This window comes from Engraulis encrasicolus, chromosome 23 (assembly GCF_034702125.1).
Source record: "Engraulis encrasicolus isolate BLACKSEA-1 chromosome 23, IST_EnEncr_1.0, whole genome shotgun sequence".
Classification (NCBI taxonomy): domain Eukaryota; kingdom Metazoa; phylum Chordata; class Actinopteri; order Clupeiformes; family Engraulidae; genus Engraulis; species Engraulis encrasicolus.
In genome coordinates, this window is record NC_085879.1 from 19,720,322 (window position 1) to 19,735,432 (window position 15,111).

The 15,111-nt window shown below is 44.6% G+C and overlaps 1 protein-coding gene and 1 non-coding gene across 2 annotated transcripts; one reads left to right on the top strand and one right to left on the bottom strand.

Annotated features, from left to right (window-relative positions):
• Positions 1-2,528: 2,528 nt before the first annotated feature.
• On the bottom strand, positions 2,529-2,601 carry trnaf-gaa (transfer RNA phenylalanine (anticodon GAA)). Its single transcript has one exon. It is a non-coding gene; the product is annotated as a tRNA-Phe (tRNA).
• Positions 2,602-3,572: 971 nt separating this feature from the next.
• hs6st2 (heparan sulfate 6-O-sulfotransferase 2) lies at positions 3,573-12,783 on the top strand. The gene is made up of 4 exons (XM_063189546.1): positions 3,573-4,437; positions 6,852-7,070; positions 8,594-8,808; positions 9,384-12,783. Exons 1-4 carry the CDS (start codon positions 3,860-3,862, stop codon positions 9,908-9,910), a joined length of 1,539 nt encoding a protein of 512 aa, XP_063045616.1. The 5' UTR covers positions 3,573-3,859; the 3' UTR covers positions 9,911-12,783.
• Positions 12,784-15,111: the final 2,328 nt, after the last annotated feature.

Genomic DNA, 15,111 nt, shown 5'->3' on the forward strand with positions numbered 1-15,111 from the left:
TGCTCAGTATCATTAAGTCATTCACTTCTATTTTGAGAAGTGATACCTATTGATCTATTAATCTCTTAATCTGACTACAAAGGCTGGCACTATATTTAATTATTATGATTGCATACATAATGATATATGGTGGCCAAATGGTAATAAATCATTATCTTCAAGCAATATAACATCAACTCAGTGCGGAATTCCCAACAGGAATTGTTCGGTAGGAAACCAAGAAAATGAGTAGTGGTAAATGATCTACGTACAGGAGCCCTCATTTTCTTGACTAAATGACACCTATGGGTTGGGTTACTGCTTCCTGTAGGTGAACTTAGCCAGGTTTATCACTAAGCCTTAACCATGTTCTTAGAACACCCTCCAGGTTGTAATCTGGATCTCTCCAGAACCACATTATTGTTTTGAGAGTCAGGTCAGACAGGCGGGATAAACATGATATACACAGTAAGAGGCCACAATCTAAATTTGCCAGTGGAAAGTATCACATTTTTTTTTTTAGCTTTCTTGAAATAAAGACTGCAGGCTTTGACACTTACCTGAGTACACTACACTATGCTAATTCAAGTGTACTGAAGTGTACTACAGGAAAGTCGTTAGGCCTACTGTTTTTTTGTTGTCTTTTTTTGTACTTTATTTATGATAGGACAGTGACAGATTGACAGGAAACGAATGTGGGGGAGAGAGAGAGACGGGGAAGGACTGGCAATGACCCGGGCCGGAATCGGACCTGGATCGTCAGCGCAGTGACCCAGTGCCCTACCTTCGCCACTGCATTTGAATGAGCCCATATGACTCCATCAATAAGGTGATAGTTACCGCTTACCCGGTAACCTAGCTGGGTTAGTCTTTAAACCATGGCACAGCTGTGAAAATACTTTCACCTCTCTTATACAGTACCTACTGAAATGTGGAGCACTTCAGTGCACTGTACTTCTTTTGGAAACAGAAACATTGCAACCTTGAGTGCCTCAGCATTTGTCTACCTGGACCAAGTATGAAAGCCCTTACACTGGGGCAGTCTTTAGTTGGGTAAGCGGTTAGGGCGTCAGACTTGTAGCCCAAAGGTTGCTGGTTTGACTCCCGATTCACGAGGTTGGTGGGGGGAGTAATCAACCAGTGCTCTCCCCCATCCTCCTCCAGGACTGAGATACCCTGGGCATGGTACTGTCCTGCCGCACTGCTCCCTAGGGGTGCCGTTGAGGGCTGCCCCCTTGCACGGCATAAATGCAATTTTGTTGTGTGCAGTGTTCACTTGTGTGCTGTGGAGTGCTTTGTCACAATGACAGTGGGAGTTGGAGTTTCCCAATGAGCTTTCACGCTTTTCTTTCACTGATGAGCACCAAGGGGAAAAGGTAGAGTAGTAGAGTAGAGTAACTTTACTGATCCCCGAGGAGAAATTCAGGTGTCAAGTAGCATACAGAAATACACATAATGGAATTTAAAGGGACACTGTGCAGGAAATGGTCAAAAAGGGTACTGCAACTATGCTGTTCATTGAAACTGGGCTGCCAATTGCCAAATTTGATCTTCACATGAAAGTTTTCTAAGTAATAAACAAATATTTTCTAGTATGGTCCAAGTAGATTCATTTTTGCAGCTAAAAATGGCTATTTTTGGAAATTCAAAATGGCGGACCATGGAGAAGATCCCCCTTTTCATGTATGAAAAGTGCAATTTTCCCAGTCATAATGAATACTTAGAATTTGATGTCGGTGGTAAGTATTCATGAAAAAGGTAACATTAGTGAATGGCCACCATGAATTCTGGAAATAAAGAACTAAAAATCTCACACAGTGTCCCTTTAAGACCCAGAAGCACTCAAATTACCTGCTTGTGTTTGATAGCCTACATAAACATGTCACTTTATTACCATGTCAAAACAAAAGTGCAGAGGAGGTGCGCTTAGGGCTGAAACTAAAAGCTCACTCAACAGGCTTGAGCAATGCAAGTAGCCAAAAGTGGAATCAAAATGGACCTCAGAGATGTAAGAGGAACAGACAAAACAGGGTGAACTTGAAAATCCAGAGATAAAAAAAGAGTTTGCCCAATTCCTTTTCTTAACTTAATATAGGCATATATATAAGCATAATATAAGCATAAGCATATAGGGAGGACTGGTCAAACTAAGCAGAAAACTAAATATAATTTGTCCAGAGAGACAGAACATATATAAAATAAATAAATGGACCTACAAATAAATAATAATATAACTTAACTTTTATAACAACCATAGACTGCGTAGGTTGACATTGTGAGTGTCTCTTCTTCCTCTGGCTACATACCGTATACCTTGCTACCATAGGCTATGCTACAGGCCTATACACAAATGCAGTATCAGCACTTTGTGTCAGAGTTTGTTTACAAACTGTTTGTTTCCAGTAGAACTAGGACCTGTTGGAGTTGATACTTTGTCTCGATCAATGTATCCATCCACGTGATTGATACTTTGTCTCAATCAATGTATCCCGTCAATGTGACTGATTCCTGTTCATAGTTCTACACCTGCGAACACTGTATTTTCAAAATGCCGAAACCCGGGATCGAACCAGGGACCTTTAGATCTTCAGTCTAACGCTCTCCCAACTGAGCTATTTCGGCGTGCTCCACCTAGCGATTGGGTGGGTTCAATCACACTCAAAGATTGACCCTGTCATTGGTGCCAATTCCTATTTGTTCTTCGAGGTCTTGAGAAGTTGCAACTCGAGCATAAAGAAACCAGTTAGTAACATTTGGGAAGCCTACACCACGCGGTGGTGTTGCAACCTCGTCTATTAGATAATATACCAATCCCCCTCTTTTTTATCTTCCAGGAATAATGATGAGTAATCCAATGAATGGAGAAACCAAGAGCCAACCAGATACAATTACACTGATTTAGACCTATGACATGAAACTCTATGTGCTATTCTCATCTATCCACCCAGACAAGTTATTTTAATATCGTTGCAGGCCTCTAGTGAAATTGTAGACTTTTTCAATGCATGCCATATTGCCTGTTGGTAATTTATAAATACATATAACGCAGCTATATTAAATCTTATATACATTCTTTCATATTTTACCAAGCTACATGACAACTGTTATAATAGTCACTCCAACATAGGCCTACATGCAACACACAAATGGTGGTGACGTCAGTAGCACAACAGAGGGTTGGGCTGGAAGACAAAACTATTACGCAAGGACTGCTGGGTAAAAAGCATAGTAGGACCCAGAGCCATCTAATAACAGAGTTGCGCAAACCGGGGACCAGGAAGTCGGTTGGTGATGTGATTCGCGTAGATTAAAATGTTTCTTAACAGTAAACTTCTGTTCGTTGGAAACTAACACAGAACCATCACATACCAAACAAAGATTAAGTACAAACAAATTACATGACCTTTGCCACATTTTCTGTGTTATACCGCCACCTCCTGGAACTAAGTAACTTCTAATAGAACTAAAGTCAATGGGGATTTCCATGTTAACTCTCCGTGAGGCTCCATGAGAGCCGCCATTGCTGTGGAAAGATTGGTCCATAGAGGTCTATGGGAGTGGCGTAACTCTGATATTAGATGGCTCTGGTAGGTCCCGATCACGGTGGAGGTGTACGAGAAGATACACGCTAAATATGGTGTGTTTTTATCGGTAAATATCAAATTACTGTTGGTTTATGTGATCCTCACCCCTTCGGCTTCAACACATGGTACCGAAACGGACAAAATTGCGTCTGGAAGCAGGGCAAATCCTCGTTTGTTGAGGCTGTTGTGCAGCTAGCTGGCTCAGTTTTGGAGACATCAAAAGGCAACATTCTTCTTCCCCGGCCGAGGCAGGGGGCTGCCTAGCCGAGTAATGCTTCCGAGCTCACCGCGAGAAGATGGATGAAAAGTCCACAAACAGCCGACTTCTCATCATCCTGGTGATGGTGGTGTTGTTCGGCGTGATTGTGCTACAATATGTTTGTCCTAGCTCCGACTGCCAGTTGCTTCACCTGGGGTCATTGTCCAAGTCTAGAGAGAACGCGCCGCAGTCGCAGGCTGGGGGAATCGATGCGGCTAACGGCGGGAGTACTGGAGACCCCTATGTCGCCGAGGACGGTGCCATGTCTCGCTTCGTGCCCCATTTCAACTTCACCACAAAAGATCTGGATCGGGTCATAGACTTTAACATAAACGGCGACGATGTTATAGTGTTCCTGCACATCCAAAAGACTGGCGGCACAACCTTCGGACGCCACCTAGTCCGCAACATTCACTTGGAGAGGCCTTGCGAGTGTCACGCTGGCCAAAAGAAATGTACCTGTTTCCGACCAGGGAAGAAGGAGACATGGCTTTTCTCCAGGTTTTCCACCGGCTGGAGCTGCGGTTTACACGCAGACTGGACGGAGCTGACCAACTGTGTCCCCTCGAAGATGAGCGTCCGCCAGCCTCCAGCGGAACCCCATAAGCTACCAAGGTATCATTGACTCATTCATCTGTTGATTTCTTGAGTGTTGTCCTGTTGGCAATGGGGAGCCTGCTAGCCAAATCAGGGACGTTATCAGAATCAACCCACTGCGTAATAGTGGACTGCTTTGCGCCATTTTGTGCAAGGCCATTAGAGTTGCTACAAATCTTACGGTTTAGTTGGCATTTTCTGTGCTCCAAAGGCTTTTGTGGCGAACAGAGGGTCGCTTCTGGGTCAAGCACCCACCATCGGGCAGTCTTTGTCCTCCTTAGAAGCGCAAACAGCAGGCGTCCTATTTTCCCCTAGTAGCGCTCCATTCACATTTTTTTCTAAACAGAGCGTCCAAAACATCTGCCACTCTCTCAGGCTATTTTGTGGCCCTAGCCAAAATTGAGCTTTTTGTTGTCTATTTCACAAAAAAGATGAACAATGATATGCTTCATTAAAGCTGTTTCTCTATTGCGCTGACACATTTGTGGTTAACAGTTTCACCACAAACATTAGGACAAAACTGTGTCTGTTTAGAAACGTATAAATAGAGGAGTTCACAACAGTTGTTTTCTGTATTGCTCTCTACGATTGACAGGCTGCAGCTGCACAAATGTTAAGACCAGTTGACTTGGGAATGCCTTCTGAAAAGCTGCTTACTAGTAATCCATGATGATGTCGACTAGAATTCAGGAACAAAACATTTGGATGTGTGATTTGGCCTCTGACTATTGGGGCGACGCAAACAAAATCTTAAGATGGTAGTGACTAGACAACTGTAAATAACTTCTGAGTAATTGATTAATCTGTTAGCAATAGTGACTTACTTAAGTGGCTTCAGTCTCTCTCTGTGTAAACACAAGCACAATGGGGTCTTCCACGGTGGCTTAACAACCCAGCCAGCCTGATAAGAGTATGTCTGCCACAGGGCATAGCAGTGGAATTTAATTGGAACCCACAATTTTCCATGGTCATTAAGTTGTGTGACCCATTTTTTTTGTCACGCCATTGTCAGTCGGTCTGTCAAAAATGGGCCTGCTTTTGGAGTGTTTACAACTGGCGTTAAAAGGGTGAATTAAAGCATGTTACACCACAGCTGTGTGACCCACCATGGCCCCCCCTGTGACCCAGTTTTGGGCCTTGACCCACCAGTTAAGAAACACTGTCCTAGAGCCTACGAACCAGAAAACACCCCCTTGTATTACCCCCTGGCACAGGGGGGTTACTACAATCACTAGTATAGTTTAGATTAGTTGAAGGACAGTTTGGCAGTATTTGGACCCCCTCTTCTGCATTACAGACTTGATTTAAGGCAAGGCCTTGCTGTGTGTGAAAAGAGATGGCTGTGTGGATGGTTGCATTGCTGTCCATCTCTGTTTCGTTGGGGGTATGTTATTTAGGGTGCATCGAACACCCCTTGAAAATGAAAACTTTGCAAAACCTACTCTTCTCTTGTAGTAGTTTTCCTTTGCACTATTAAGCTTATAACTTTGAAATTCCATTTGTGTTAAAGGGTGGCACAATAGGCTTGACATTTTGAATGGCAGTTAATGGGCGTTTTTTGCTAAATCAGTGCAATAAGTGTGTTTTGAGGCTGTTTTGATCTAAAACTAGTACGGAAGGTCATTTGTAAGAATGCTGCAGTTGCCTTTCCAAGCACCCAAAATGGCTAAAGGGTGGGTGATATGGGTGCTCAGACATGGCTAAAGGATTAGCGGAAAGAGGATAAAACCTTGCTAAAGGAAGGCTGCAAAAACATGCATGAGGGATTTAAAGCCTGGGAAAGTGGTGAGGCAAGTGGAGCATTCTTACAGATGATTCTCCATACTTGTTTCTGAAAGCAGAACAGGATTTTCAAAAGTTGAGGCATTTGATGCTCCCTAGTGTGAAAGCGAAAGCTTGAAAGCGAAAGCCCAACTGGGAAACTCCAACTCAGATTGTCATTGTGACACAGCACTCCGTAGCACACAAGTGAACACTGCACACAACGAAATGGCATTCATGTCTCACCCGTGCAAGTTGTATGTGTGTGTGTGTGCCTGTCTGTCTGTCTGTGGATGGCTGCACGTGTGTCTGTGTGTGTGTACCTGTCTGTGTGTGAATGGTTGAATGTATGTCTGTCTCAATGTCCCACTGGAACTACCACCACATCACTATTCTCCATGACATGCTGTGGCGCTACCTGAGCGAGGGGTTGTGTGTGTGTGTGTGTGTGTGTGTGTGTGTGTGTGTGTGTGTGTGTGTGTGTGTGTGTGTGTGTGTGTGTGTGTGTGTGTGTGTGTGTGTGTGTGTGTGTGTGTGTGTGTGTGTGTGTGTGTGTGTGTGTGTGAGAACTAAATCACCATCTTTGTGTTTGTTTGTGTTTGAGCGTGTGTGTGACCGTGAGCACACATACCCCTCTCGCTAAACTTTGTGTGTCTCTCCTCTCCCGACAGGAACTACCACTACATAACGATCCTGCGTGATCCCGTATGGCGCTACCTGAGTGAGTGGCGGCATGTGCAGCGCGGTGCCACCTGGAAGGCCTCAGTGCACATGTGCGACGGCCGAGCACCCACTTTAGACGAGCTGCCCAGCTGTTACCCGGGCGATGACTGGTCTGGTTGCTCATTGGACGACTTCATGGCCTGCCCTTACAACCTGGCCAATAACAGGTGCAGGCTCTTTCTTGATTTCGCTTACATGATCTGCCTTAAACAACATGGTTACAAGGGCAGCCCCATTACTATTTAGTGGTACCTAGAGCACAATTTATTCAGAAGGGCTATGGGCAGCGTATAAGGCGTATAATTCTGTGAAGGCGCGAAAAGCGTTGGAATGGGTGCCGTAATAAGGTGGATACGTAAGAAAAATATTTTATCTAAATGAACTTAAAATGCTATTACAGTCCTCGGAGCAATGTGAGGTTAGCTTAGCTACCTTACTGAAGAGCACTTCAGCCATTACCTTCTGGTTAGAGTGGGTTTCGAACCTTCAACTCTCTGATCCCAAGATCCAACCATCCAAATAGGCAACGGCTGCACACACACAGTACTGGACAGTCTCTCTGCACTGAAGTGAGACTAACACCACACTGCACCTAAGGAGGACACCAACCATACACTGCACCCTGTACACACTACTACCTTGTACACTGTACTACACTGTGTTATATGTGTCTTTAAATGTCCAGGTGGGCATTATGTGTATTTATGTAAGCTACTTGACACCTGAATTTCCCCTCTGGGATCAATAAAGTCACTCTCTACTCTACTTATCAGGACAATTAAAGTGATTCCGCAGCAGATACCACAGACTGTTCTACCAGTCGTTCTCTTAGTCTGGTGATGTCACTCCTAGTTCCAAGGTAGTACCTACCTACCTACCATTGAATAGCCACTCACTGGTCCCATAGGATTCAATGGAGATTGCTAGCTTGGAGGTATATGGCTGGAAGTACAGGGGAAAGGTAAGGCTCAATTATTTGACTCAAGGAGAGGTGTAAAATGAGGTTATTTCCGGAAATGGTACGGTATCGCTTTAAGTGAATGTAGCACCACACTTTCAAGACATTATATCACACATAACTGATGGGTTTATCTAATGCGACTTACAGCTATTTAGGGTAACAGGCTAACAGGGTATTTATTACAGTCTAGCAATGTGGGTTTAGGTGCCTTGCTCAAGGCCGTTTCAGCCATACTGCATTGAGCAGTAGGGAGAGGTAATGGTACGATTCAAACTTGCAACCCTCTGATCCAAACACCATCTTCCTAATCAATAGGCCCTTTCCAACCAATGTTTGCCTTTTTTGATTTACCTAATCCTTTTGTGAAGCAGAGGTACGTTTCTCGACAGCGTTGTTGCTAATTGCTAAAGGCAGAGGGGTAGGGGTAAGGGGGAGGGCTTTGTAGCCCTCAAAAAGGAGGGGTAAGGGGTAGGGGTAGGGGTAAAAAAATACAAATGGGATTGGCCCTTGGACTGTAGAGCACGATGTTGCAGGGTCAATCCCCACCCTTACCAATCCCTTGGCTGAGGAGCCCTTGAGCAAGATGCCTATCCCCATACTGTTCCAGGGAATGTAACCAATGCTCTGTAATATATGTAAGTTGCTTTGAATAAAAGTGCCAGCTAAATGTAATGCAATGCAATAATGCAACACGATAAAGTATGTCTTGTCTTCTCTCCTCGGCAACAGGCAGACGCGCATGCTGGCAGACCTGAGTCTGGTGGGCTGCTACAACCTGACGGCCATGAGCGACCGCGAGCGTGGTGCCGTGCTCCTGGAGTCGGCCAAGCGCAACCTGCGCCACATGGCCTTCTTCGGCCTGACGGAGTACCAGCGCAAGACGCAGTACCTCTTCGAACACACCTTCCGACTAGCCTTCATCGCCCCCTTCACACAGCTTAATGGTAATCACGATAGTAACAATATGTGTGCGATGTTCATTATGGCTTTGTTATGACTTACACATTTTGTAAGTTATATTTGATTTTTCTATACAGTATCTGACTCAAAGTTTTTGGTGGTATGTTTCAATGGTTAGAACATATTGAACAGGGTAAAATCAAACAAAACTTTGTGTATGAGATGTATGAAAATTGTAAGTAATATATTTTTATTTAGAGTGTCTTTAAATGCCTTTTACACAAGAAGTCAAGTCAAGACAAAGCAGCAACAAAAAAAAAAGAATTAAGTCCATGATTTACGAACTAAAGTGCATGTAGACTTAAATCCCTTCTGCTATGTGCACAAACATCAACTAAAAGAAATGTCTGACCTGTCCTATAAAACAAGGGCTTTGCTAACAAGTACATTTCCTTCTTTGGCTAGAGGGTCAAATATTAATTTCCGTCAATGAAATACAAATCAATCAATCTGGATTTTCTTTTTGATATTCTGTCTCTCTGTGTTATCTTTATTAGTATGCAAACAAACAAAGCCAGAAAGGGAGCAAATACTTACTACTCCCATGTGCTGTGTTTAGGTACGCGCGCCGCCAGCGTGGAGGTGGAGCCTGAGACGCAGCGTCGGATACGGCAGCTGAACCAGTGGGACGTGGAGCTGTACGAGTACGCCCGAGACCTCTTCCTCCAACGGTACCAGTTCGCCCGGCAGAAGGAGCGGCGTCAGGCCCGGGAGAGACGCCGCCAGCAGGCCCGGCGACTAAGGACTAAAGGCCAGCTGTCTGCACCTCCACCACCACCTGTACTTCCAGGTACCAGGGGAGGGGGAGCAGTGCTGGGTGCGAAGCCCAGCAAGGCACCACTAAGGCTGGGGAGGCCGCAGCAGCAACAGCAGCCTGTTGCGGAGGAGGAGGAGGAGGTGGAGGTGGAAGAGGGGGAGGACACAAACCAAATTCGATATCCAAATCAGAACCAGGTGTCGCCGGAGTGGCTGACGGAGGACCAAAGCAAGGGGGGGGAGTGGGAGGAGGGGGATGCCCAGCCATGGTGGGACGCGGACGGGAGCGACTCGCTGGAGGACTACCTGGACAATGTGGAACAGTGGTGAGAGGCTTGAAGCCCCGCCAGAGACACATGGGGCTCAACACGAAATACTCTCTCGAGTCATAACATGGTACTGGTGAACATGTGGGGCGCAAGCTGAACTGGGCAAAGAAAAGACGGAAAAGTCGGCCTCAGGGATTGGTTGAAGCTGGCTTTTTCGTCTTGTTTGTCTATGCCATTGTGGTCCTGCTCCCTGGTCAGAGACTTGGATGTGTGGCCTTTAACCTGTTTTAGCGTAATCAGAAATGCTCACTGGTTCAAAACATGGTACTAGTGAACGATTGAGGGTGGGTGAGGCCTTGCTAGAGACCTACTGGGACAAATAGGGAGCGTTCACTCGTTCATAACATGGTACTAATGAATGAGTGAATGTTTCAGAAATGGTGAAACCATAGACATAGGCATGTGGACATCACAAAGTTAAGGTTCTATCTGAAATGCTGACTTGTACACAACATGATGCGCTACACAGGGAAACAAAATGCATATCGTGGACTATGTATTGAACGAGTGAGCGATTCAGAAACAGTGAAACCACAGGTACGGACATCCTGGCTTCGCAAAATAAGGCTCAGTCTGAAATGTTGAGTTTCCACTACGTTGTGCACTTTGTAGGTATGAAAGTAATACAAAGGATGCTCTGTGCGGTGAACTATGTATTGAACTAGCAAACAATTCAGGGGTGTGTTTCTCCAAAGCGAAGTTGTTAGCTAGTTAGCAACTTCAGTAGTTGCCAATGGGAAATTACATTGCAAACAAGGTAGCAACTTTGGTTTCGTGGAATGCACCCCAGGGTAGTGTTTCTTGAAAATGTAGTTGCTAGCCAGTTAGTAACATGGGTTGTTTCCAATGGGAAATTGCATTGCAAACAACAAAGGAGCTAACTTGGTTAGCAACTATGGTTTTAAGAAATGCACCCCAGAAACGGTGAGACCCGGGCCTGGATAAAGATGGCCTAGGGCACCTAGACTACAGGTTTCTGTGGGCCTCACCGCAAGGCAAATTTCACGACAGATTTACCCACACATGTCATAATTACCAGCTAGGAATTAAGAATAACATTTCTACCAACTGTCCTCAACCACAATCAGGGGCCCCCTGGCAGATAAGGGCACCTATGCTACAGCCATATCTAGCCTGTGCGCTAATCCGGGCCTGGTGAGACCAGAGATGTTGTCATGCAGGCTTCACAAAAGTAGTGTAACTTGCAGTGGCTTGTTTGTTCCAGTTGCTCATATCATTTTCATCAGCTTCATCCTAATCAACACTGCTCATCTGTCTATCTGCCTCATGGGCTGTACCTGAGACCTTCTCTACATTCATTCCCTATACACAGTGCTCTATGTGGGTTACATTTGCTGGATCTCAAATGGTGCACTTCTGTACTTCAGTGTTCATGTTCCAGTGCATATGGCGTATTAATTAACACACAGTGCCCGAAGTGCAAAAGTGCACCCTCTGAGACACAGCAATTGTTTTGTTTTCAGTGTAGTGCACTAGGTACAAGTGGACATTTCAGGTTCAAACCCAGTTCAGATTTGGTCAGCAGGAGATTAGTGGTGGGGTGAAGCAAAGGTGTTTACTACTGAAATTCAAATAAACCTTTGTATGGTTGGCCAGTTATAATTACAACCTCCATGGTTGTTCAAGTCAAGCCGGAAGTCAGTGCACGTCATTTTCAAAACTGTATTTACATGTTATACACTTAACGGCCCGAAAAATGGGTCACTAACCTGAGTCTATACCGGGTGGATATTGGTACCAACCTAAAGCTGGCAAAATACAAGTGTGCCGGGACACAGAAATTTCAGATACAGAATGTCCATCAACTGTTGCATGGATTGGTGAAAAGGCAATGGTTAATGGTTCACATTTTGTAGGCCTACAGCCAATTGCCAAGTCTGGTCCATACACATCAGGGTTTTTTTTAACCTTGTGAGGCCAAGGTGTCCATTTCTGTGGTTTTACATGAACAAAAGAGACATGGAAATCTGAACAGAAGAGTAATGACCACTGAACCACCTCCGCCATTAGGCTACGGGTCCCTGGCAGAAACTCAAATCACATCAGGCAGCCACATACACCCAACTACTGTTGTAGCGGTACAATACAAGACATTTTACAGCTCTGCTGCAGTTTGCACACACTATGCTCTGTTATTGTAATAATAATATTATTGATGTCATACAAGAACAAGTTTAAAGGTTTGTGGTACTGTACACTACAATGTTATAAGCGTGTAACATATTTAACTTGACTCTACAAAGTTCTCTTCTCAATCTGTGTACATCACAATCAGTCCCCTTTTCCCCACATCCCACCACCGAATGTCCCAATCGTGCTCCTGGACTATATAAATACTGAACTGTATGATATAAGCTTCCTCTTTTTATACAGAATCGAAACAAAAAATGCCTTTTTTTGTCTGATTGTTGGAATGTTTTTGATATGCATTATGTCAAGATTGTCATGAAATGAATTTGATTTATTTTGTTCTACCGATGTATATTGAGCTTCATATGTTAAGTTTTGCCATTTACAATTCATTGTATTTGTCCAAAACAATAGACTGAAAAAAAGATGGCACGTGATGGGTGACTGGGTGACAGTTGTTAATTGTTTACTACAAATAAATTTTGTAATAACCTCGTATCTACTTCTATATCTGGCTGGTGAATTTAATGGCCGTGCAACTTGACACTTGTTTTCCCTGCAAATGTCTATTACGGAAGCCACTGGCCTCTTATTTTAAGTGGAGAATGTTGTTTACTTGGATACCTAGAAATGTTTACAACTGATATGGACCACCCTCCGCATGATCCGGACGCCATATTTTTCTCTCTCTCAGCAGCACTAGATGGCGCTCATGTCCACTCATAAGAGCTCTTTTACCTCTCCATCCTGTTGAATTTTTGTCTCGCCTTTTGGAGTCCATAGACGGCATCACCAACTCTTTGAAAAATGCGGAAAAAAATAATTACACCTCCCTCTTGGTGGCCTTTAATGCTGAGGTGTACAGGATATGTTCCACACAGACAGTTCATGTTCATTTAAAACTTGCTGGTTCTGTTGATAATCTGAACATAGAACATAGGACATTTGAAAATGGCGCTCTCTTTTACAAGTCAAAATGCCCTCCGCCTCCCCGTCTGGGACCAGCAAATGGTAAGTGTGGGGATTGGATGAATAAATCTGCTGTTCTTCAGTTTCTCCTACCCTTCAGCGCAAGCACACGTCCAACTCAAACGGGATTCCCCCAAAATGGTGGCAACGCGGCAGTGCGTAATAATACTGGTCAGCAGACGCACGCACACATTTCCCTCTTTCAACCCTCCCTCATTTTCGCTTCGCCTCCTCTCTCAAGCAAGTTATGACACCCCGCTTCACGCTTTCCATCGCTTGCTTCAATAGCTAGTCTAGCATTTCATGCAACGCGTCCTGTGCTTGTATGCCTAATAGCCGCAGCACTGCTAAGGTAATATTAGGAAAAGTTTTGTTTGCGCAGCGCCCGTGAACATTAATACATTTCCGTGACGTGTCGAAAATGGATAAATGATTCCCCCAGTTTGTGCCAGAGTCGAATACGCCCGGGAGCCCGATTATTATCGCAAACTCAAGTGAAACAGCTGTCTGTCTGGTCAGGTAAGAAACCTTGCCGCTGTGTTTACTGTATTCTCCATAAGTCTATACGCATGTTGTTGATAATGCTGGTTTGAAAGACAGTGCGACTGAAATGGCAACATCCTTTCTGTATTTTTGTCCGCCTATTTGAAAAGACTGACATTTGAACGGAACTGCCCTCGGAATGTCGTGGCCAGGTGACAGTTTGCACGTCTTCCCACCCCGCACAGTGTCTTGAGCTCTGACTATCAAATATAACCATATTGGGGATTCTTTTGAGCAATGCGCGACTGCACCGTGACACAGCATTTGCGATACTTCCCCAACAATATTGCATTTGAGCTGGAAGTCTGATTCGCGGCACTGTGCGAGATTGATTTCGGATCTGGCAGGCTGTCAAACATTTCAACCATTTGCAATTGCGTAGCAGCTATGGCTTCATAGCGCGCGCTTCATATCTGGACTTGCGAAATGTCGGTTGTTTATCACGAAGTGGCATCGAGTGAAATAAAGTTGCACTGAAACATTCAGAACTCAAGAAAGAATGAGATTGAAACTGATCTTCTAAGCAATAGCCTGTTCCTGTAGGCGCTACTGTGCATTAGGCGGTGTTGCATGTTCCTTGTGGCAAGCGAGTGTAACAGGTAGCACGGTCTCGTTTTATGAACTCAAAACCAAATTGAGCATAATGCAAGGCCTATAACCGGATCTAAGGCATGTAATGCCATTGCAAAAGAGTTGTATTAGCCTACAGGGAAGGTGGTGAAGGCGTGTTTCATTTTCGCGCTGGATGTACACTTTTGACTCCTACTGACGACACGGGACTAAATTAGTCTGTATGTCATTTTAATGGTTACTGTGGCGCGCGCTTCCCTAGCCTGTACGTCAGGAAATTATATCGTGTGTGTGTGTGTGTGTGTGTGTGAGAGAGAGAGAGAGAGAGAGAGAGAGAGAGAGAGAGAGAGAGAGAGAGAGAGAGAGAGAGAGAGAGAGAGAGAGATGTATTTTGGACACCCATCGTCTTTTCACATTCGACACAGCCACTCACCTCACTTAACTATTCCCCTCGTGCACATTTGCCACAAATCTGCTACTTCCGGCGACTATTCTACGGAAAATGTTTCTTTATGTCCAGATGTGTTACTATCATTGACATTCCTGTTTCTGCAGCCTTCAGTGGACGTGTGAAGTAGGTAGTGTGACACGGTATACCTAGGATTTACAGTCGTACACACATCATAGGTTTAATTAATTCCTGTAGCCTATTATTGCTTGTTGTTCAAATGTGTCTGTATGTGTACGTCATCATGTGCTATTGTACCGTATGGCAGGCACGTCATCCCAACATCCCATTTGTGTGTGTGTGTGTGTGTGTGTGTGTGTGTGTGTGTGTGTGTGTGTGTGTGTGTGTGTGTGTGTGTGTGTGTGTAGAGGTCTTAAAAAACAGAAGTTCCTTTTCCTGTTCATCTCCTCTGTTTCCTCATTTTACTTCTGTAATGGCACAATGGCCCTGCATCATGCTTGCAACAAAAGCGGCCCAAACACACACCACTAATGCCGGATATCGCAGCAGCCAATTTGATT

Coding starts and splice junctions, on each gene's coding strand:
- hs6st2 (XM_063189546.1), top strand. CDS start 3,860: ATGGATGAAAAGTCCACAAACAGCCGACTTCTCATCATCCTGGTGATG. Junction 4,438..6,851: donor GAACCCCATAAGCTACCAAG/GTATCATTGACT, acceptor CTCTCCCGACAG/GAACTACCACTACATAACGA. Junction 8,809..9,383: donor CCCCTTCACACAGCTTAATG/GTAATCACGATA, acceptor TGCTGTGTTTAG/GTACGCGCGCCGCCAGCGTG.